The sequence below is a fragment of the Mauremys mutica genome, chromosome 1 (assembly GCF_020497125.1).
Source record: "Mauremys mutica isolate MM-2020 ecotype Southern chromosome 1, ASM2049712v1, whole genome shotgun sequence".
In the NCBI taxonomy this organism is placed as follows: domain Eukaryota; kingdom Metazoa; phylum Chordata; order Testudines; family Geoemydidae; genus Mauremys; species Mauremys mutica.
The window spans coordinates 250,446,009-250,467,713 of NC_059072.1; the positions used below are offsets into that span (position 1 = coordinate 250,446,009).

General features: G+C 45.1%; 1 protein-coding gene across 8 annotated transcripts in view; it reads left to right on the forward strand.

Moving 5' to 3' along the window:
* ECRG4 (ECRG4 augurin precursor) overlaps positions 1-21,705 on the forward strand; it is a 69,478-nt gene that overhangs the window by 47,013 nt on the left and 760 nt on the right. For 6 of the 8 annotated variants that reach the window (XM_045006703.1, XM_045006693.1, XM_045006720.1 and 3 more), the window contains 3 exons: positions 13,614-13,734; positions 18,254-18,301; positions 20,560-20,717. In XM_045006703.1, the coding sequence (XP_044862638.1) occupies positions 13,614-13,734; positions 18,254-18,301; positions 20,560-20,717 (327 nt within the window). Of the gene's footprint in view, positions 1-7,489; positions 7,507-12,499; positions 12,624-13,613; positions 13,735-18,253; positions 18,302-20,559; positions 20,718-21,705 lie in introns of those variants that run through there. The other 2 variants (XM_045006742.1, XM_045006730.1) reach the window with 2 other exon arrangements.

Sequence of the window (21,705 nt, forward strand, 5' to 3'; positions counted from 1 at the left end):
TGGAGCAACTTGCAGTGGCTAGTGGAGTCTATTACAAACATTGAGAAAACAGGCTTATGGGTGGCTCTGCAACTATAACCACAGTAGTTTAATTTTTTGGCTTCTACAGGAAACGAACCTTCCCTTTCACATGAAGTGGTCAGCCTGCTATGCACACACCAGCAATGACCCTCCACCGTTTATGAACCTCCAAAGCCCAGATATATTTTCATTTGGATTAGAACTGACATTATTATGGCAATTTACAGAAATGCAGAAGTTGTGCATTGTTTATGATACATTTTTTTGAGAACTGTTGTTAAAATATTGATTTTTCAGAAATTTCTTTCTGCGATTTCTTTACTAAACTATATCCCCTAGAACAGGGGTTCTCAACTTTTTTCTTTCTGAGCCCCCCGACCCGCAACATGCTATAAAAACTCCACAGCCCACTTGTGCCACAATAATTGTTGTTCTGCATATAAAAGCCAGTGCTGGCGTTAAGGAATAGCAAGCAGAGTAGCTAGCAGGGCAGTTGCCCGAGGCCCCATACCACAGGGCACCCTGCAAAGCTTCGTTGCTCAGGCTTCTCCTTCAGCCCCGGGTGGCAGGGCTCAAGCCCGGGGCCCTGTGTGGCAGGGCTTAGACTGTCTGCCCTGGGCCTCAGCGAGTCCAACACTGGTCCTGCTTGGCAGACCCTCGGAAACCTGCTCACGGCCCCCCTGGGGACCCCGGGCTCCTGGTTGAGAACCACTGCCCTACAACTCAAACACCCTCCTTTGGTAAAATCGCTGTTTGTTTCTTTTCTCTCTCTTTGTTCTCTGTAGGATTCTCTAAGCTCTTCAGTCAAGTTTACATTAGGCAAAAAATAAATTAAGACTCAGACAAAAATGTTACTATGGAAAAGCTCCACTAGACAGTCGTTATACTAATTTACTGGGTTGTTTTAATAGACACGGCTCTTTTGAAAGGACAAACTGATCTCATGCATTTCAGTATAAAATGATTTCAGTGTAAAATCCCGACTCTACTGAAATCAATGGCAAAACTCCTATAGACTTCAGTGGGGCTAGTCTCTCACCACAACCATGTAAACCCCACCAACAGAGCTCAGGGTAGCCCTATGGGAACTGCAATCCCACTCGACCTTGGTGTGCTCCGAAGAGAATGAGTGCTTTGTGCGTCCACAATTTTCCTTTCACGAAAAGTAGGCTTCAGGCATTCTATCTCATTGCCACCAATTTACAAGTGATTCCCAACAGCGAGTTATATTTCATGTCACATGCTGTCACTGCCTTGACATGAAAATCTGTGGTAATCAGCAAGAAAAGATTTGTTTTTTTTAAAGTGATCATCTTTGAGAATGGGTTCCAAACCCTCTTATTACTTGAACAAAAATAATCTTACGTCACTTTGGGAGCCTCTCCTGTTCTATCATGCAATTATTGCCACACTCGTGCTATTTTTATAAATTACAGTAACTCCCCACAGAGCTTATCTATGTGTTCACTGGCTTCCATATAGCTGAACAATAGTCAGGACACAAATGGAAAACAAAGAGACCAATGCAACCAAAGTATCATTTTCCAAACAATTACCCCAACCCTCAGTAAGACTCAGCTATTGCATATTAGACTTACATTACTCCTAAAGATGCAATAGCTTTATTATGTGACAAGTGTCTTTTATGATGGACACTAGATGACAACACAGACTAGTGGAACGACAAGATTTTTATTTGGGGAGGTTATAGGGGCTATAGGTATTGTTGGAAAATAACAAGAACTGAGGACACTGATCTCTAATGGAAGGAGTGGCGCAGATGTGAGATGCAATAAGAAGATATGATATAGCAGGAAAACTAAATATTATGCAAATCAAGATCACCAGGCCTGGAAGATGATGAAATGAGCACTAGTTTGCATAATCAAAACAAAAAAGAAAACAAGGAGTTAAGGTAATAGACTTTAGATCCTTTCACCTGTTAGTTCAAATTCAGCCCAAGGGGGTAGTAACTATGAATGATTATGATCTGTTGGATGTTTGAATGCTTATATAAAAAGAGTCGATAAACTCAGTTCAGTTCCCAGAGGATATGTCTACACAGCAAGGAAAAACCCATGGCTGGCCTGTGTCAGCCAACTCAGGCTTGCAGGGCTTGGGCAGTGGAGCTGTGTAGACTTCTGGGCTCGGGTTGGAGCCCAAGCTCTGGGACCCTGCCACCCCGCGTGCCCCAGAAGCCAAAGAATGCAAGACCATGGAGATTACCCTATCCTCTCACCCTGTAAAGGTGGCACCTCTAGGTGAGGCTTGAGTCTCATTGGGATGGGATGAGGAAGCTTGTGCTGCCGCTGTCCATCCTGCATCTGTCAGGTGACCAGAGAACTTTCGCCTTCTAGCCTTTCAAACTAGCACTTTGCAGATAAACCACATCTAGACAAATTATTTAATTGAAAAACTAAATGGGATAACAACGATTTTCAGCATGAAGATTCCCTGCCCTTTTCATGGTCTTTCCTATGGCTGTACAACTGCAGGGTCCTCTTTATTTGTAGTGACTAGTAGCAAGAACTAATAATGGGTAAGAAGAAAAAAATGATTATTATAAAGGTTCTTAAAAGAGTTTTACTGCAAGTGTGAAGCGTGACTAACATTTAATCTGGCATGTTAAAAAAATAATATTTTACTGATGCTTTTAGATTATTCAGTAAACAAGAAAAAATATAATGGATCAGTTTCTGTACACAGTTCAAGTCTAGCCTGCAAATGCCCAACAGAGAATTCCCTTTCTGGAGGGGACCGGCCTACTGATGCAAGTGGGTCAGAACTGGACCAGCCTACAGAATCAGGTAGTAGAGCTGGCTGAAAAATTTTAGTGGAACCCGTTTTTTTTCCCCAACAGAAAATGCCATTTTCATCCAAACATATTGGAATACCATGTCAATTTCTACAGCAACTCCCATGGGGAAAAACTGAAATGAAAACTTTTCATTTTGGAACATTTTTGTTTAGGAAATTTTGAAATTTTGTTTTGGCATTTTGAAATCTTGTTTCAAAATTTTTTTAAAATATATTTTATGACATGGCAGTGCATATTGTGCACTGCTACTAGTGACGTGTCACAAGATGACATAGTATAATAATTGAAATAGTCTTTTTGTTTTATTTTTAAAATCATTAAGGGCAGCTTCTACTTAGCTTAGATCAGAGTGTTGTGTATGTGTGTGTGTGGGTGTGTGGTAATGAAGCATATTGACACCTTCACACAATTTTTATGCTCCTAGTGATATTTTGAAATGAAATTTCTGAAATCTGAAACAAAAATTTGAAATCCCCCCTCCCATTTTTCCCCCCAAACCAACATTTTTCAGAAATGTTGGTTTGTGGAAAATTTCATAAATATTTTGTTTTGATCCCAGATCAGAATGAAAAGAAGCTTCAACATGTCATAATTTCCCACAAACTGGAAATTCTGAGTTTTGATCAGTTCCGCCTACTGGTTATGGTCCCCACCCCGCATCTCCCCAGAGAATCTTGCCAAACGGCAGCAAAAAGCTGACAGCTGAGCCTGTTTGTTTGAGTTACACTTCTGTAGTGTAATATTTTGCAAGTTTTATCAAAATATGTCATTGTCCCACTGGGATTTAGCATTGGGAACACGTGGCTCCATGGTATAACTCTTTTATGTTTTAAGTGATGTATGCACAAAAATGTATGTAAGATTGGGTCCAAAATTAACAAGGCAGGCAAAAATCTTCTTTCATGGTTCCATATTATGCATCCGTTCAGTCTTGTACAGCCAGGTTAGTAAACACTACATTGAACTTGCTCGGATCTAAGCATAACCTGGTGCAGTGGGATTTCCTGCTGCAAGATTAAAGATGTCATGATCTTTTATGTGACAGCAGTAAGGAGGAAAAACTACAAAAAGTGCAATCTTCTGGAAACAAAATATACTGTAAATCAGAAACATAGACTACCGCCTAACATCAAAGCAAAAAAAAAAAAGGCACAGGCTTCTAACAGAGAGATTTAGGGAGGGTAGTTATGAGACTAGCATTTATAGATTTAAAACAGGACCAATAAATATGGCACCAAAGCAATTCAAGAGAAGTACAAGGTCAGATGGGATAATGTCAGAAAGACATGTGTTATGCCTTAACAGTCAGAATCTCAGCACTGGAGCTGGGGCTGGTAGCATCATGTATTAGTTAGGTTGCCCAGCCCTGCTCTCTATAAACTCCTGTTTTCAGTTACTTACAATTTTGCCAAACTTTAACCATTTAGGCTGAAATTTTCCATGCTGGGTGTATGTCTCAGGCTGAATTTTATGGGAAATTTCAGCAAAAACAATTCTGCCATTTCTGAGAATGAGTCTTGGGGAAAATACGTTGTTTGGCCTATGTTAAAAATTCTGGCAACATTTTCTTGGTCAGCTGTAGTGCCCCCATGCTCTGGAGCAGGGATTGGAAATATGGCTGGTGGAGTGGGCGGTCTTCATGTCAGGGGTGTGCCTTTAGCCATCCCTGTGAAAATTTGCCTAAATTTAGCCAAGTTATAATCCTTTGAAAAATCACAGTTTGTACATATGCAGTAGAAACTTGCTAGAACTTTGTAGGTAAAATCTGTAAAATGGGACCAGTATCATCCCTCAAACCCCAGGAGTGTTGTACAGATAAAATAATTGTTTGCGAAGCACTCAGATACAATTGTAATGACCCACATAGAAAAGCCCAGGAGGAAGTTAATAATTACATCTTCAAAGTGAGGTCTGAACTATATATAAGCCATAGAGCCACACACTGAACCAGGAGAAAACAAAACATTAAATAGCTGCTCATTAATGCACACCATCCATCCTGTACACTGAATGGGGCAGAGGTCCTGGGGGAAGAATAGTATCTGCTCATGTAATTAAAGACTGTCATAATGCAGATACATGTCAAATTAAGGTTGCACAGGCAACCTTAATTCTGGCATTTCTTAACTTTTGAGCGGTGCGTGGCGTGTGTAAAGGGTGGGAAAGGTTGAAATGGGAGACAAAATAGCTCAGAAAGGAGGACTTAGAAAATTGTGTGGAAGCAGCCTGAATAGAAGAGAGAGAGAGCAATGAATGAGTAAGTCTTTGGAAACAATCATTCTGCAGTGAAAAGACATATTCAAAAGCTGCTGCATTCTCCCCAGCCCCATCTCCTCTCCTGTTAAATCTGGCTCATGAACCTGTTATATTTGCTTGAGGTTTATGTAAAATACACTTGATGTAGTGGAGGAGGAGGAGCGATGCTCAGAGGTTGGATGTATTTGTATCCTCTTATGGTGTGTTAGCTAATGAAAGGAAGCAGTTGTGGCCAGATAATGTTGCTGGACTAATATGCTTTCCACTGTGCTTAATATGACGGCAAGACTGTTCCTTTCATAAGTGGACAACACAGTACCAGGAATTAACAGAACAAACGTAGGGGGACAAATAAGTGAATAAGCATCAGTTTGTAGCTGACAAGCTCAGACAAAAGAAGTTTCAAAAAATCATCAGCAGTGGCAAAGCAGAGAAAACCACCCTAATCACTGTATAATCACTAAGAAAATTGCTTAGAAAGTTGATAGTCCCCAGTGCTGTGTGATGACTATGGACAGAAAAATAATACACTAGCAAATGGGACATTGCAGAAGAAATGCTGTTGATCCTGCTTGTTGTGAACTGAACTGTGGAATAAGGTCAACAAACCTCATGGTTAGTGATAAGCGGCAAGGCCGCGATGCACAGTTTATACAGAAACTGACTTTCCCCAAGGCTGAGGTGTTTGGATCTGAGATTTGTTTTGGTCCCATTTCTATAAGGAAAATATCTGTAGCAGCAGAGAAGCAAATAGTATAAAAGTCAAGATATTTTGGAAGTAATTCACTGATCGCTGAAATGTTCTTGCTGCTTCTGTTTGGAAGAAAAACATGACTCCTGCAGTTTTCTTGGAACTAGCTGCAGAAAGCAATTTGGAATGCCCAGGGCATTTAACCTAAGACTAGCTCCGGGGGCAATATAGTTGGGATATTATGTAAAAATCCTTATTAGCAGAAAATAATGATTGCATGGTATTGGGGCCCTTGGCTGTGCTGCCAAGTTCCTGATCAAATGAGGTCATTAAAAATCCCCTGGTGGTTTTTTACAAGCAGAAAAGTGTTATCCCCTGGAATTCTGCCCAAATTCCAATTTGTCTACTAAATTATTGTTGCCAAATGTTGTGATTTTTATCTTAAATCTCATTATATTTACTGCTTTTCTTAAACCCCCAGCTTCTGGAGTCATGTGATTGTATGAGACTCTCAGCTTACATTTTTTTTAAAAAAAAGATAAGTTTCTAGCCCTCATAGTTGTGGAGAAAAGTATGAAATCATGAGTTCTAAAGGCTCCAAAACCAGAAGGCAAATAAAATAATTCAATTTTAAAAAAAATCTCATTATTATGCCAAATATTATCATTTTTAAGGTTCTGATTTTTGAGTGCTTTGGGTTGGCAATGCTGAAATTATCTCTTCAACTTTAGCTGAATGTAACATATAGAATTCTCTGTTTAATAGCTGTAGTGTTCCACACCAAAGGCACCTGCATTCCTGCGGCATTCAGCATTCTTTTTGTACTTATTATATATAAAATATAAAATTACAAACAGACTGCTGAAAGTGTATATATATATATATATATATACACACACACACACACAAACACACCCCAACAGTGCATTTAGAGTAAGGGCCAGCTCTGTAAAGGTATTTAGGTGCCTAAAGATATAGAGACACCCTAGTGGGATTTTCAAAAATGCCTCTGCTCCTAACTCTCTTTGGGCACTTAGGTACTTTGGAAGATCCCACTAGGTCAGGGGTTGGCAACCTTTCAGCAGTGGTGTGCCGAGTCTTCATGTATACACTCTAATTTAAGGCTTTGCATGCCGGTAATACATTTGAACGTTTTTTAGAAGGTCTCTCTATAAGTCTATAATATATAACCAAACTACTGTTATATGTAAAGTAAACAAGGTTTTCAAATTTTTTCAGAAGCTTTATTTAAGATTAAATTAAAATTCAGATAATAATTGGAGATATACCAATCTCCTAGATCTGGAAGGGACCTTGAAAGGTCATCAAGTCCAGCCCCCTGCCTTCACTAGCAGAACCAATTTTTGCCCCAGATTCCTAAGTGGCCTCCTCAAGGATTGAACTCACAACCCTGGGTTTAGCAGGCCAATGCTCAAACCACTGAGCTATCCCTCCCCAAATCTTGTTAGTTTAGTGTGATCCTTGCCCTTGCTTTTCCTTGCTGAGTTTTCCAATGTCTGGTGGGATATATTTGGATACTTTAAGCTGCACACAGGGTTCTGAGTTATAAGTTGATAACCAGCTGGCAGGAGGTCAGCGGCTGGAACCCCAGATCAGCAGCTGAGGTGAGTGAAGCTGGCGGCTGGTAGGGCTGAGCAGGGCTGGAAGCCTGGACCCTGTCTGGCAGGGGGCCTGCGCTGGACCTCCAACTGGAAGCAAGGTGAGTGGGGCTGCGGAGGGGATCCCGGCTCACAGGGGGCCAGCAGCCAGAACCCCAGAGCAGCCGCGGGCTGAGTGGCTCAGCCCACCGCTACTCTGGGGTTTCCACCACCAGCTCCTGCCAGCTGGGGTCTCAGCCCACCGCCAGCCTGGGGTTCCTTCCCCAAGGTCAGCAGTGGGTGCTGAGTGGGACCCCGGCTGGCAAGAGGCCGGCAGCGGGAACCCCAGAGCAGCGGTGAGCTGAGCGGCTCAGCCCGTTGCCCCTCTGGGGTTTCCACCACGGGTTCCTGCCAGCTGGGGTCTCAGCCCACTGCCAGCCTGGGGTTCTGTTCCCCAGGCCAGCAGCGGGTGCTGAGTGGGATTGGCGGTGGGACCCCGGCTGGCAAGGGGCCAGCAGCGGGAACCCCAGAGCAGCGGCAGGCTGAGCGGCTCAGCCCACCTCATGTGCCATCAAAAATCAGCTCATGTGCCGTAGGTTGCCGACCCCTGCACTAGGTGTTTCTTTGTATCTTTAGGTGCCTAAATACCTTCACAAGGCTTTTTGGGACAGATATTTAGAAATTTAGTCCCATTCACGTAAACAGGCATGTCCATTGTTGTCATAACATAGGTAATAATTTTAGGTGGTAGGTGAAGTGTTTCTCATGTATGTTATACAGCAAAAATAACATTGCCCCTTTGGCCCAAGGAGATAGCAAATAATTGGTGCCTTACAGCGTTGTTTCCGTTAGGATGAGAAATTGATGCTCCAAGTCAGGTACCTTCTTGGTGCAATCTTGTTTATTTACAAAGCAGCAGCAGGCAGTTTCCTTGCTCGGGAATCCCCACGCTCTGTCTCTGCGCCCTCACAGGCTCATGGGCACAACTGCTTCTCGGGGCTTTCTAGTGGATTTTTCCTGGCTTTAATCCACAGGCTGCAGCACACACAGCCCTTGTGTTTGCAATCAGGGAAACCCCTCAGCCCAAGTGTTCCAGCTCTGATCTGCCATTTGCCTTGGAAAGTCCCTCCAAGCTGTCTCTACTGCAGAAAGGGGCTGAACTGCACTTTCCATTGTGGCTGAAAGAGAGCTTGCTCATCAGTTGACTTGAACTAGGTCTGCAATTGTCTTTGGATCAGAGACTCACCTCATGGCAGCCATCTGCATCTTTCAACATAACAGTTTAGTGTTACTGTTCTGTTATCTTGGCTGTAGGAGATATCAGTGATAAAATCCATTAACCAACTAGCTATTGGCCAAACCAGAAATCCAAGAGAGTCTCTCTCAGCAATTCCTTGTAGCTGTGAGCTACAATAGAAACCTGGCTTCTGACTGGCTGTCTCAGTATTCCCCCAGTACCAATCTCCGTAGTACTATATGTAGGCACATGAAAGCCACCACCTCTAGGACTAAGCCATACACCAACCTCATCTCTGCCAGTGGCCATTGTTGTTGCTGCTAACAAAGAGAATGCTGGGAAACATTGCAGTATCAAACAGTACTCACAGTGCCTGCTTTCACATGTTGTGTGAACTAGAAAAGAGAACACTAGGGGATATCTTGGCAATGGAGATGTCAATAAAGAGGGGCACTCGTTTGAATATTTACACAAATGCTAGTGCACGGTAGAGTCCTGATGATGCAGTGTGCACCAGCTCAGCCGAAAAATTACCTCTTGCTGCAATTGACACATGACAGGGAGGGTGACAATATGTCAGACCCTTAAAAAAATAGACTGGAGTGGAAAGAAGAGAGTAAACAATTGCCAAGAGAAGGGCATTGCTCATCTCCTTTCACCATTGTTTTTGAAAGAGCATGTGGCATTATATTTTCATTGACTTTTTTCAATTTATATTAAAAATGTCTGTCCCCTGAAAAAGTGGCAAAATATTGCGCTCAGTCTAACCTTGAGCATTCTGTCCTTGAAGAGCAATGATTTTGCACAATAACCTTGAACTTGAGTCAGTATATTCTCTGAGTTAAACAAGATAGCATTTGAGCCAGACAGCTTCTTGAACTACAGTAATACACAGGTGAACCTTTTGTATTTGTATTCCCCGGGATTTCCAGGGAAATATGGCATAGCAACACCAAACCAAGCTCTTTGTGTGCCTGTCTGCCTGCTGCTTGTTTACAAATTATTTACTGAACCAAATAATGCCTTGACTTCCCTTTAGCAATATAACAATGTCTGTTAATATTTCTTACTTCCAGTCTTACATCATTTGTCTTCATAACTTCATGTACTTTCTGCATATCTATATGCATCATTTGTCTGTATAGTCTTAGCCATACTCTGCACCTATTCATTTGAATTAAAATTGAATGGGTTTAAGAAAAGACATGTGGACATTAAATTAATGAATGAACCCATTGATTCTAATAAGTATCGGTATTTGCCGATACACACTGTGATATGCATTATGAGTGCTGGCACTTGTGATGCTGGGATGTGCATATAAACCCTCAAAACACAGTGAAACAAGGAGACCAATGAAATTCAGTTGTTTAAGGGAAGTTTCTAATATGGGATAGCAGAGTTGCACTCCCTGTCCCTAGAAACCATTTTGGGATTTAAGACAGGGCTTTGCATAATATAAGTGCTTGTACAGGCTTCATTGTTCAAGAGCCAGAATAACAATGCAAACTTAAAATATAAAAAAGAACATTTAAAATGGAGATCAAAACACAGTGTTTGGTCTATATCTTGTACAGTATACTGTGGTACACACGACATTTCAGGGTGTGGGGGGGAATAGGGGGACAATATTATTATCTATTAGTAAGGCTATGATTTTGACACAGGTATTTTTATTAAAAGTCATGGACAGGACGCAGGCAACAAACAGCACAGCATGGATTTACTGAAGCCAGAGCCGGAACCCCTGAAGCTGTGCTGCTGGAGCACTTCAATGTAGATGCTGAAGCCCGAGCCCCACCGCCCAGGACTGACTTACTGGAATTTTCAAGGAGTCATGGAGATCTTATAAAATCACAGACTCTGTGACCTCCATGACAGATTCATAGCCTGAGCTCTTAGTTGCTGTCCAAAACTCCACTATGAGCAATGGGCCTCATTCAAACACCAGTGAAGTCAATCGAAAGACTTTCCATGGGAAATCTGTGCATTGACGTCAATGGTCTTTAGATCAGACCCAATAGCATCCTCGAGCTTTCACCAGCTATAGGTGATATGTCACCTAGGACCTGCACGGAGGGCAGATTTAGATAAACACAGGCCCTGATCCAAAATCCACTGACTTCTGTGAGCTTTGGGTCAGGTCCATAATTGGAGAAATTAATTCCTGGTAGTCTATTTAAATCAATGGAGTTACCCCAGGAATTAGTTTGGTCCATTGACTAATATAATTTTTTTCTTCAGTAACCAAGTGACGTCAAGTCAATTACACCTCTGCCTCAATATAACGCTGTCCTTGGGAGCCAAAAAATCTTACCGTGTTATAGGTGAAACTGTGTATATCGAACTTGCTTTGATCTGCCGGAGTGCACAGCCCAGCCCCCCCGGAGCACGGCTTTCCCGTGTTATATCCAAATTCGTGTAATATCGAGGCGTTATATCGAGGTAGCGGTGTGCTTAGGCTCCAGAGGGCATTCCATCCCAAACTGTAACAATATTATGGTATGGCAACTTTTGTCTTTTCCACAATTTCCCTTTAAAATAATAAAGGTCTAAGAGCCATTGATCAGCTGGTGTAAACCCATTTGGTGCTATCTGATTTTACACCAAAGGAGGATCTGGCTTTACAGGTAGAAAAATGACAGAAACATTATGCCAGGGTCTATTTTTTTAATTATTATATCTCATATAACAAGAGTTCTAATTCTATATGAATTGCTGACACAAAATAGTGAGGTATATTTGTGAAAATTAAAAAAAAACATGCTATAATGTGTCCAGAAAATGTACAATACTGAAGGCACAAGTGTACATCCGGAGTTGACTGGTCGTAAATGGAAACGATTATACAAAATCACAAAGGAGCAAACTAACACATAACAGCTATTAAGTACAGTACAGAAGAGAGACTGTCGCATACAGAAAGAATTCCCTTATTGAATAATTAAGTAGGTTTTGATCAGAGCCTTGAAAACTTGACAAGGAAATGCATATTAAATACTGTTATACTGAAAATAACTCTGGTTATGAACTCACTTTAAAAATGGGTAGCGCACAGCATACTGATGAGCCAAATATTTCTTTTGATATTAACATAGCTCAATTCATTTTGTTTGATTTTTAGATATTGTCCTAATATAAATTGAATGTATCATTTGTTTATAACAATAGTTCTTCACCTTGTTTTAGATTCTGTATATTATACATTGGAATTTCCTACTCAGACTTGAGTATTTCCTTCCAGACATTTTTATCTAGTCATTTCTCCATAAAGTTAGTGGTCTGGCATTATTGTGCAGACTGACATGCCTGTTTTACATTATAATGATTGCAAAGAAATATCTGGTGTGATCTGGATCAGCAGGTAGTAGTAGTACACATTGCAAATCGCTTACACACCTCTGCTTTTGGAATTAAGATTTCAAATTTAAAATGTATTATTACTTACATAATACTAAAGGAGTGTATGACACTTTGCATATATATATATATATATATATAGGGTGACAAAGTCCCTGTTCTGAGGAGTTTGTAATCTAAGGCAATAGTTTTCAATGGGATTCCTCACTGAGTAACTTTATTCATACAGGTAATTGTTAAAGGCTCAAATTTGATCTCTTTTAGCCTTTTTTTTGACGTGTCCTAACACCTGGTATGCATCCTTTTTATAAGCCTGGTTATTTAAACAAATCTACCACTGCTATGTGGGAGGCTGTGTTGAATTAATTTGCACTTAACTAGAAATGTCTATAGCCATTCTCAAAGCGCTATAGAAACAATTAAATCACAATGTTTAGATTCCACAGAAAGTGAACCCAGTGATATAATTAGATTCCAGGATTGTCACTGTTCTGTGCATGCCACTCTGAAGCCTGGAATGTTTGTTGAGTCACATGAAGTGATGGAAACAGCTACAAGCGTGGCTGAGAGGTTGTTTTATTCTGAATATCACCAGGTTGACTCATCACTGGGTTTCGCTGGGTTTTATGAGCCGATTTTAAAGTGCGTAAATCATTTTTGGCTTTTTCTTACACACCCGTGAAAGCATGGGCACAGCTCCCAGTATCCAAGTATTAGCTGCTCAGGTAGACAATTAGCTCCCTAGCTAATGTGCCACCTGAGCGTGGACAGGTTTCTTTTTTGTGTATTACCAGTGGCAATTATTAATCCTTATGCTATGCCACAGCTGGTTTTGAGGTGCTCATTGCCACTGCACATACATGAAGTGTAGGGGACTGTCCCGTGCAGGGCTCTGTATGATCCACAGCTTTGTTGGCCCCTGGGTGCAATGTGTGGGGTGCAGCAATATGGCCATTTCTATGGGGTGCAGGGCCATTGCCCCTCTGCCCTGGGTGAGGGTGGGTGGGGCATAAGGCCATTGGACCCAGGCAGTGTGTGTGGTGGGGAGAAGAGGTGGGTGGCTCAGGGCCATTGCCCTCTACATGGTGTGAGGGGTTTGGGGTGCATGGCCATTACCCCTCTGCAGTGAGAGAGGGCAGGTGGGGTCCAGGGCCATTGCAGCTGGGGTGAAGGGCCAATGCCACCCAGCATGATGTGGGGAGGGAGGGTACAGTATGATGGGTATGGGGCACAGGGCCTATGCCTCAGGGCAGGGTGAGGGGCATGGAACAATTGCCCCTGGGGGCAGGGTGAGCTGTTGGGGCCATTGCCCCTGGGGGCAGGGTGAGGGACACATTGCCCCAGGTGTGTTGTGAGGTATAAGGGCCATGGCCCCTGGCAGTGTGAGGGGTTGCTTGGAGCAGGCCCATTGCCTCAGGGGTGCTGTGCTGCGCATATCCCAGCAGATCGGTGACCCTGGGCTGTGCAGGGGCCGCTGCCAGTGGTGCCCCTCGGCCCATGTCCTAGCAGGGGTGCTGTGCCGGGGAGAGGCGCTAACTGAACTGCTGCCGGGGGATATAGCCTGGGGTCCAGACCAGCCCTGTCCCTGCCGTGCTGTCTCCTGAGCCTCCGCCTCTTGTCCGTTCCCTGCAGGTGGAAGAGCTGTGCTGCCTCCCTCTCCAGCTGCCACCTGCCAAGATGGTGCTATCGGCCTGCCGGGGGGTGCTGCCCCTGGCTGCCCTCGCACTGCTCCTGCTTGTCTGCCTGGCTCCCGGTGAGTACGCGGCACACCTGGTGCTGTAGGGAACACTCTGTGCCATGCAGGCGGGAACCCAGGGGAGAGGGAGGTGGGTGAGGATGTTGGGATGATCCCCAGACACCCAGCAATGGGCGCTCGTGCCCAGAGAAAGGCTGCTCAGTGGGGAAGGGGGCTCGAGGGAGACCCAGTAACCCCACTCTTTTGAATTCTCCTGTTATTAAAGCCTCTCTCTGGGGTTAAGGATTCCCTTTGTGTATTGCAGTGTCACACACTGTACTGGATCCTGACCTCAAACTTTGGGGGAATTCATGACCATGATCATGACCAAGCCCACCTCCCAGTTACCATCTCAGTGGGAAAGAATAATTGTGAAAGCTCTCATTCCAGTTGCTCAGGGCCCACTGGGAAGTTAATGGTTTTATAGATAACACACACTTTATAGACTCAGAGACTTTAAGACCAGAAGGGACCATCATGATCATCATGTCTGACCTCCTCCACATTGCAGGCCACAGAACCTCACCCACCCACTCCTATAACAGATCCCTAACCTCTGGCTGAGTAACTGAAGTCCTCAAATCATGGTTTAAAGCAGGGGTCTCAAACATGCGGCCCGCGGGCCGCATGCGGCCCGCGGAGCTCTTCCCTGCGGCCCGCGGAGCTCCCCAGGGGAGCTCCGCAGGGGCCCCCAAGAGAAAAGTGGAGGCTCCCGCCTCCGCCCCTCTCCTGGAGCCTCGGCGCATAGAGCGCCGAGTCTCCGTCCGAGCGCCTGAGCCCCGCCCCGATCCTAGCCGCGTGGGGAGGGGGCGGGGCTGGGAGCTCTGGGCTGAGCGCTGCGCTCGGCGTGGAGCTCACAGCCCCGCCCCCTCACCACGCGGCTCTGAGCGGGACGGAGCTCAGGCCTCGCCGGAGACGCGCTCGGGTAAGGGGGGGGGGAAAGCGGGACCCGCCGGGCCCGGGCCGTGGGGGGGGGAAGGGAAGCGAGACCCGCCGGGCCGGGCCGGGCCGGGGGGAGGGGGAGGGAAGCGTGACCCGCCGGGGCCGGGCCGGGGGAAGGGAAGCGGGACCCGCCGGGGCTGGGCCGGGCCGGGGGGCATGGGCGGCAGGTTATATACTTGTGTGGGGCCCGGGCCCCAGCAATATTCAGGGCTGGGCGCCCTGCTCCAGCAATAGTTGGAGCTGGGTCTCTTCCCGCCCCCCCCCCCGGGTCCTGCCTGGATCGGCCCCAGCCACCGCAGGTCTCCCCCCGCCGCCGCGACCCTGCCTGGAGCAGGTCCCAGCCCCCGCCTGCCACCCCCCCTCCGCGTGTCCCCCCCACTCCGCCGCATTGTGTTGCGTCCCTGCCTGACAGAACGCAGCGCGCCTCTCCCCTGCCTGCTGCCCGGAGGGCTCCCAGCAGATTTGCTGTCTGCTGCCGCAGGGTCCTAGTGCCTGCCCTCCGCCAGTACTGGCAAGGCAGGCTGCCCTTACCCTGAGCCTCTCCAACCCCAAACCCTCAGCCCCAGCCAGAGCCCTCATTCCCCCCGCACCCTAATCCTCAGCCCCAGCCCTGAGCACCCCCACATCATGAACCCCTCATCCCCCTGCACCCTAATCCTCAGCCCCAGCCAGCCCTCACCCCCCCCACCCTAATCCTCTGCCCCAGCCCTGAGCGCCCCCACATCATGAACCCCTCATCCCCCCACACCCTAATCCTCTGCCCCAGCCCTGAGCGCCCCCACATCATGAACCCCTCATCCACAGCCCTCACCCCACACTCCAAACCTCTGCCCTAGCCCTGAGCCCCCTCCTGCATCATGAACCCCTCATCCACAGCCCTCACCCCACAGCCCAACCCTCTTCCCTAGCCCTGAGCCCCCTCGCATCATGAACCCCTCATCCACAGCCCTCACCCCACAGCCCAACCCTCTTCCCTAGCCCTGAGCCCCCTCGCATCATGAACCCCTCATCCACAGCCCTCACCCCACAGCCCAACCCTCTTCCCTAGCCGTGAGCCCCCTCCTGCATCATGTACCCCTCACCCTCAGCCCCACAGCCCTCACCCCTGCACTCCCTCCTATCCCCAAACTCCGTCCCAAAGCCTGCACCCCCACCCCCTGCCGCAGCCTGGAGCCTGCATCGAGCACAGAGCCTGCATCCAGACCCTCTCCCCCACCCAAACTCCCTCCCAGAGCCTTAGGCAGTAAATCTAAGTGCGTGTTTTGTCCTTTGAGTGAGGTGCATTACTGAGTGTATATATTTATTAAAACTGCGCGCGCTTAGGGGAGGAGGTGGAGAAGAGACAGGGCAGGGGCGGGGCCTCATGGAAGGGGTGGATTGGGGGTGGGGCCAGGGGCAGCAAGGGGGCGTGTCAGTGATGCGGCCCTTGGGCCAATGCACTAGTCCTCATGCGGCCCTCGGGGTCATTTGAGTTTGAGACCCCTGGTTTAAAGGCTTCAAGTTACAGAGAATCCACCATTTACACTAGTTTAAACCTGAAAGTGACACGTGCCTCATGCTGCAGAGGAAGGCAAAAAAACCCCAGAGGCTCTGACAATCTCACCCAGGGGAAAATTCCTCTCATTTTGCAGTATTCAGCACTAAAAAATGATGAAATCTAGAAGAGCTCTGCTGTAATTGAAACTAAGCAGAGAATAAAAAATGGGAAAGTACTGTAATTTTTTTCTCTTTCACTTTGAAAAAAAAATCTGGTTCCACCCACACACATTCGTTGGCACAACCATTTGCTCTAAGACTTTCACTTTCTATAAAAAATTGTCCTTATGTTCAGTGAGATATGTTAGATGACAGGGGCAGTATTCATTTTAGGAAAGTTGTACAGTAAAAATTTTGTTATCCGGCATGTTGGGAGAATGGGGAGTGCTGGTTAGTAAAATATTCCAGAGGGAGGGAGTTTGGGTGCGGGAGGAGGTTTAGGTGTGGAAGGTGGCTTGGGGTAGGGAGTTGGGGCACAGGAGGGGTTTCGGGGTGCCAGATCCAGGCGGCACTCACCTTGGGTGACTCCCCACAAGTGGCGACATGTCCCTGCTGCTCCTAGATGAAGGTGCAGCCAGGTGACTCTGCATGTTCCTCCACCTTCAGGCACCATCCCTGAAGCTCCAATTGGCCACGATTCCTGGCCAATGGGAGCTGCAAAGCCAGCGTTTGTGGAAGGGTGGAGTGGGGGCAGCAAATGGAGCCCCTGGGGCCATTCCTCTGCCGAGGAGCAACAGGGACATGTTGCTGCTTCTGGGGAGCCACACGGAGCCAGGTAGGGAGCCTGCCGCCCCCGTGCCAACTGGACTTTTAATTTGTATTGGGAGATATCAGAAAGGCCATTTTCTAGAGCTTTGGTAAAGTGCTGGATAACACAGCTTTTACTGTGCTAAAGGAGTCTAAAGGTTCAAGGATCAAGACTGGGTCTGTTTGGAAATTTTTTTCCTATCAGCTTATTTAAAATTAACAAGTTTGGGAGCTGGGCATTCCAGTTATGCAAGCTGAGAATCAGATGTGCTAAAGGAAACATGTAAAATTACTCAGACCCATAAGTTAGCTAAATGTTCTCTTTGTACTGCCAAGCTAGGTAATAAAAAATGAACAATGCAAATGCTTGATGAGTTTTGCTGTGCTGAATTGCCACTGGATTATGAAAAGTTCAAAAGTCTTAGTGGACAAAAATAGACTAGTCAATGGATTTTGTTGTCATATTTACATACTGCCTTGCAGCTCAGTGATGACAGCTCTCCTAAATATAAGGGCCAATTCTGCAGCTTTTACCCAGCCCGTTGCAGTCAATAGGAACTCTGATTGAGTGGGGACTGTAGGATCAAGTCCATAAGATATAATTTTAAAAAAATGCTTAGAAAAAATGACCCAATAAGTGCATGGACTGACAGTTTCCAATATTACAGTCGTATTTGCATAAATTAAATACTGCAGCCTGTTTCTTTTTTGCTTTTAAACAGAGAAGGTTTTTCCCTAACAATTACATCATTATGGGCAGGCTATAAAACAGTGGTGAATGCCACTGGGTATTAAAAGGCAGGATATTAAAATACGCTGGGGTGTGAATACACCTGATATTTTTGACTAAGAGGCATACAATTCCTACAGAGAGATTGTTTTAGTAAGATTACAGTTCTGAAATGCTAAGAGGAAAATTGTACCAAGTCTGCTTGCTAATATGCTTTTTATTCCGTGACAGAATTTCTCATGATTATCACAGCAACATGGACGGTACATCCTGGTACTGACACCAGGAAGAAGTCTCGATCTGCTAAAAAAATAGACCAGTTGCATGAGATAAGGACATATTAGGTTTCATTGTCAAGCACCCTTGTTAAAAGATGTTAGAATCATAAAGGCCTTCTCAGAGCATGCGTTTCACTTGAGTGTCAGACCTGGAGCTAGGACAGATACTAATGGGGCCTTGCTTTGTTATAACACTATTCAGGAGTTATGTCTTTTGTATTTTTTTCCAAGTTACTGTTTTACTTCCTCTTGTCCAAGATGCATAGTTAAAGAGTGTACTTAATCTTTATTTTTATTCACCTAGATGGTTCAAGAGGGAATAAACTTAAGCTGATGCTTCAAAAACGCGAAGGTAAAACCTCCTAAACAAACTGCAAATTTCCTCACCGCTTGTGTGGGTTGGGATTTCTTTGCAAAAGAAAAGTTCTTCAACTGTTGTCCCTGCTTTGATAAATCTCACATAGCACAGAAGCTCAGCCATTTTGGCTGTGTCTGTGACTCGTCTTAACCTGTTCTGTCAACTGGTCCTGGACATTTTCTGCAAGGTCATCAAGGCATCAGCGGACAGTTTTATTTGTCATAAGAATGGTTTTCAGTGCCCTGGCTCTTTATTTCCCAGTCATAATTCTACACCAGCCTATTGCTGCTGGAATTAGAAGGCTCTTATCAATGGTGCATGTTTGTTTGCATTTTGCACTTCGTATGGCCCCAACATAAGCTGCTTCTAAGGCCTTTTAAGGAACAGTTGCTGCTTTGGACGTGACTTTTTTATTTATTTTTTTGCCACTTTAATTCTTTCTTTTCTGAAGGGAAAAATCACAGCTTCCTTATGAATTTTGGCTCTATGGTTTCTATATGTCTCTGTAGTTTCCCCGACTTTCATTTACTAATACTTGGCAAACAAATGGCACATTGGGGCTGTGAACTTTCTGCAGTAACATGAAAAGCCAAACATAATATAACTATCATCGTATTGTCTACACCTCTTCCTTTCCCGTTTAACTTTATTAAAACCCATCATCTTCTTCAGCTGTATGTTAACTACACACAGGCTTGGTAACAATTGTTCCAGGATGAAGATTGGATGCCCCTGTCACTCCCTCAGCACCCTTCCCCTAGCTTCTAGTGCTGCCTGGACTGGAAGCGTCTCTGTGCCCTTTGCTTCAGCAGGGGGCTTTCAGCTGAGACACTTCCTGCTGAATGCTTTCCCCAGCCAGAGATCGCTCTGCTTTAGGCTCCCTGCAGCAGCTGAGGGCATAGAGAGCCTCTCAGCTAGGCTTGCCAACTTGGTAATATTTAAAATCAGGACCCTCCAGCAAGAGTGCCAGAACCTCCCCTGTCCTGCCTCTTCTCCCTGAGGCCCCACCCCTGCCCCACCTCTCCCCCTGAGGCCCCGCCCCTTCCCTGCCTCTTTCCCTGAGGCCCTCTTCCCCCTTGCCCCTGTCACTTGCTGCTTTTCCCTGCCCACCCCACCAGCTCCTGGTCAGGAGGGACTTACCTGCAGAGCAGGCTGAGAGCTGCAGCCACCTGATGAAGGTAGGAGGCAGCTCCGGCTGAATAGGGGCTGGAGTGGATGATGATCTGGTGCCACCCTGCCTCCAGTAACCAAACTTTGGATGTCCAGTCAGTAGATCTGACCAAATACTGTCAGATTGAGCATTGGCCTGCTAAACCCACGGTTGTGAGTTCAATCCTTGAGGGGGCCACTTAGGGATCTGGGGCAAAAATTGGTCCTGCTAGTGAAGGCAGGGGGCTGAACTCGATGACCTTTCAAGGTCCCTTCCAGTTCTAGGAGACTGGTATATCACCTTTTCAACCAGACTTTCCAGTCGAAAACGGGGCACCTGGCCACACTGCTCTCAGCCCCAGCAAGCAACAGGATAAGATGCAGACCCATAGATAAATCACATTTTTTTTTCTTAATTAGAAAAAACAAGAACAGTCATATTGCTATAAATTTCTCAGACACTCATACTCACCCTTGAACCTTTTGTAGCCACGTCTCACAGTCTGGAAAGCACTGTACTCTGCTGTCCATTAAATCCAGCCCAACTCCCACTTTCTATGAGTAGACTAAAAAGTAATAGAACTCAAGATCTAAAGTACTATTTTCACATGACTACACCACTGATTTAAGATTGAAAAAAATACGAATTTGAGTTGTTGGTGTTTATCCTAGTGCCTTAAGGCTCGGTTAAAAATGTGTTTTGCTTTGCATGTCTTTTCGTTTCCCCTCCCCCTTATAACAACATGGAGCTATGATGTTTCAGCATCTCTCCTCAGAGTGGAACACAACTCATAGTATGCAGTAGTTTCATCAGTCCTTGTTTAGTGTATAGCTTCTGGGCAAGGATAGCTGATGGAAAATCCAGCAGGTAGGGGAAAGGGGCTGAGGGAGAGACATGGGCAAAATCCAGAATGAAGTAAACTGACAATGTCTATTTTATTTGATTGATTATGTCTGTTATTATTACAACTCTGTTGTTACTAGTGCGTGCATAGGTAAGCCAAGCATGAAGGTGGTGACTTGTTGCTAAAGGCATAACTAGGCTAATACATTTTGGGTTGATCAAAAAGTTACTGCCATGTCATTTGGGGACTTCATTTCAGCTCTGGCACCAGCTAAGACAGAGGTGTCAGTAAAAGAAAACACGGCCAAGGAGTTCTTAAGCAGCCTGAAACGCCAGAAGCGCCAACTGTGGGACAGGACTCAACCCGATGTGCAGCAGTGGTATCAGCAATTCCTCTACTTGGGCTTTGATGAAGCCGTGAGTACTAGTCTTGCCCGTAGTAATGGGGACTTCAGTATGTGTCCAAATATAGTGATACTAAGAATACATATCAATGAGAAAGTGGCTTATTTCTTTTTTTCACAAGTTTGACACTCTCGTACCTTTTGAAAATAGAGAATTGTGATGTATAAATGCAAACCCAGTAGTTATTTTGATAGCTTGATTTAAAACCCTGTTCAGAAAAAATTATATAAAGAAAACATGTTCCAAAATTTTTGAATCCCGTTGAGCTTCAATTTAATGAAATTGTCATCTGGTTTATATGGAAGTGTGTGGATGAGAGAGAGACATACACCAAACAAAGTTACCAGTGTTGAAATGAGCATCGTGGTCTCAGTCTATTACTTTTGGGTGTTTGGACAAATCACAAATCCACTCATAGTTTAGCATGGTTGGCGTTCTTCTCAGAAGAGGCAGGAATTTGAATACCGGCTAGAACATTGGCAGTTGTGGTGGGAGGCTTTTAGATCACAGACCTACAGTACATCCAGCTTTGATCAGTGCTGTAACTTTCTAATTTGCATGAGCACTAAAGGTATTTGGGCACCTAACTTCTTTAGAACTCAATGGAAGTTAGATGCCTAAATAGCTAAGTTTTAAGTTAATTAAAAAGTTTAAAGAGAAGTGTGTACTATTTGAAGGCATTTGACAAGCCTCCTTTCCAGAGAAATAGTTAATTTGTAGGAATGTTAGAGTGGAACTGAGAGTTCCAGTTCCTCTGCATATTGCACAAAGCTGTAATTGAGAGATCACTGAAAGTGGGGAATAGACATATTTATAGTGACACAGTCCCAGCTCTAGCATAAAGAAGAGGTAAAAAATAAAGTTATAGATGTTAAATTCTTGGCTTCTTGGAATGTTTTTGATGAGGTTGAATTGGCACAGAGCAGTTGTACTACAGCTAGACTTCCATGACTGTGTGGACCGTTTGCTGCACTAATTTTGGAAGGCCAAATGATTTTTT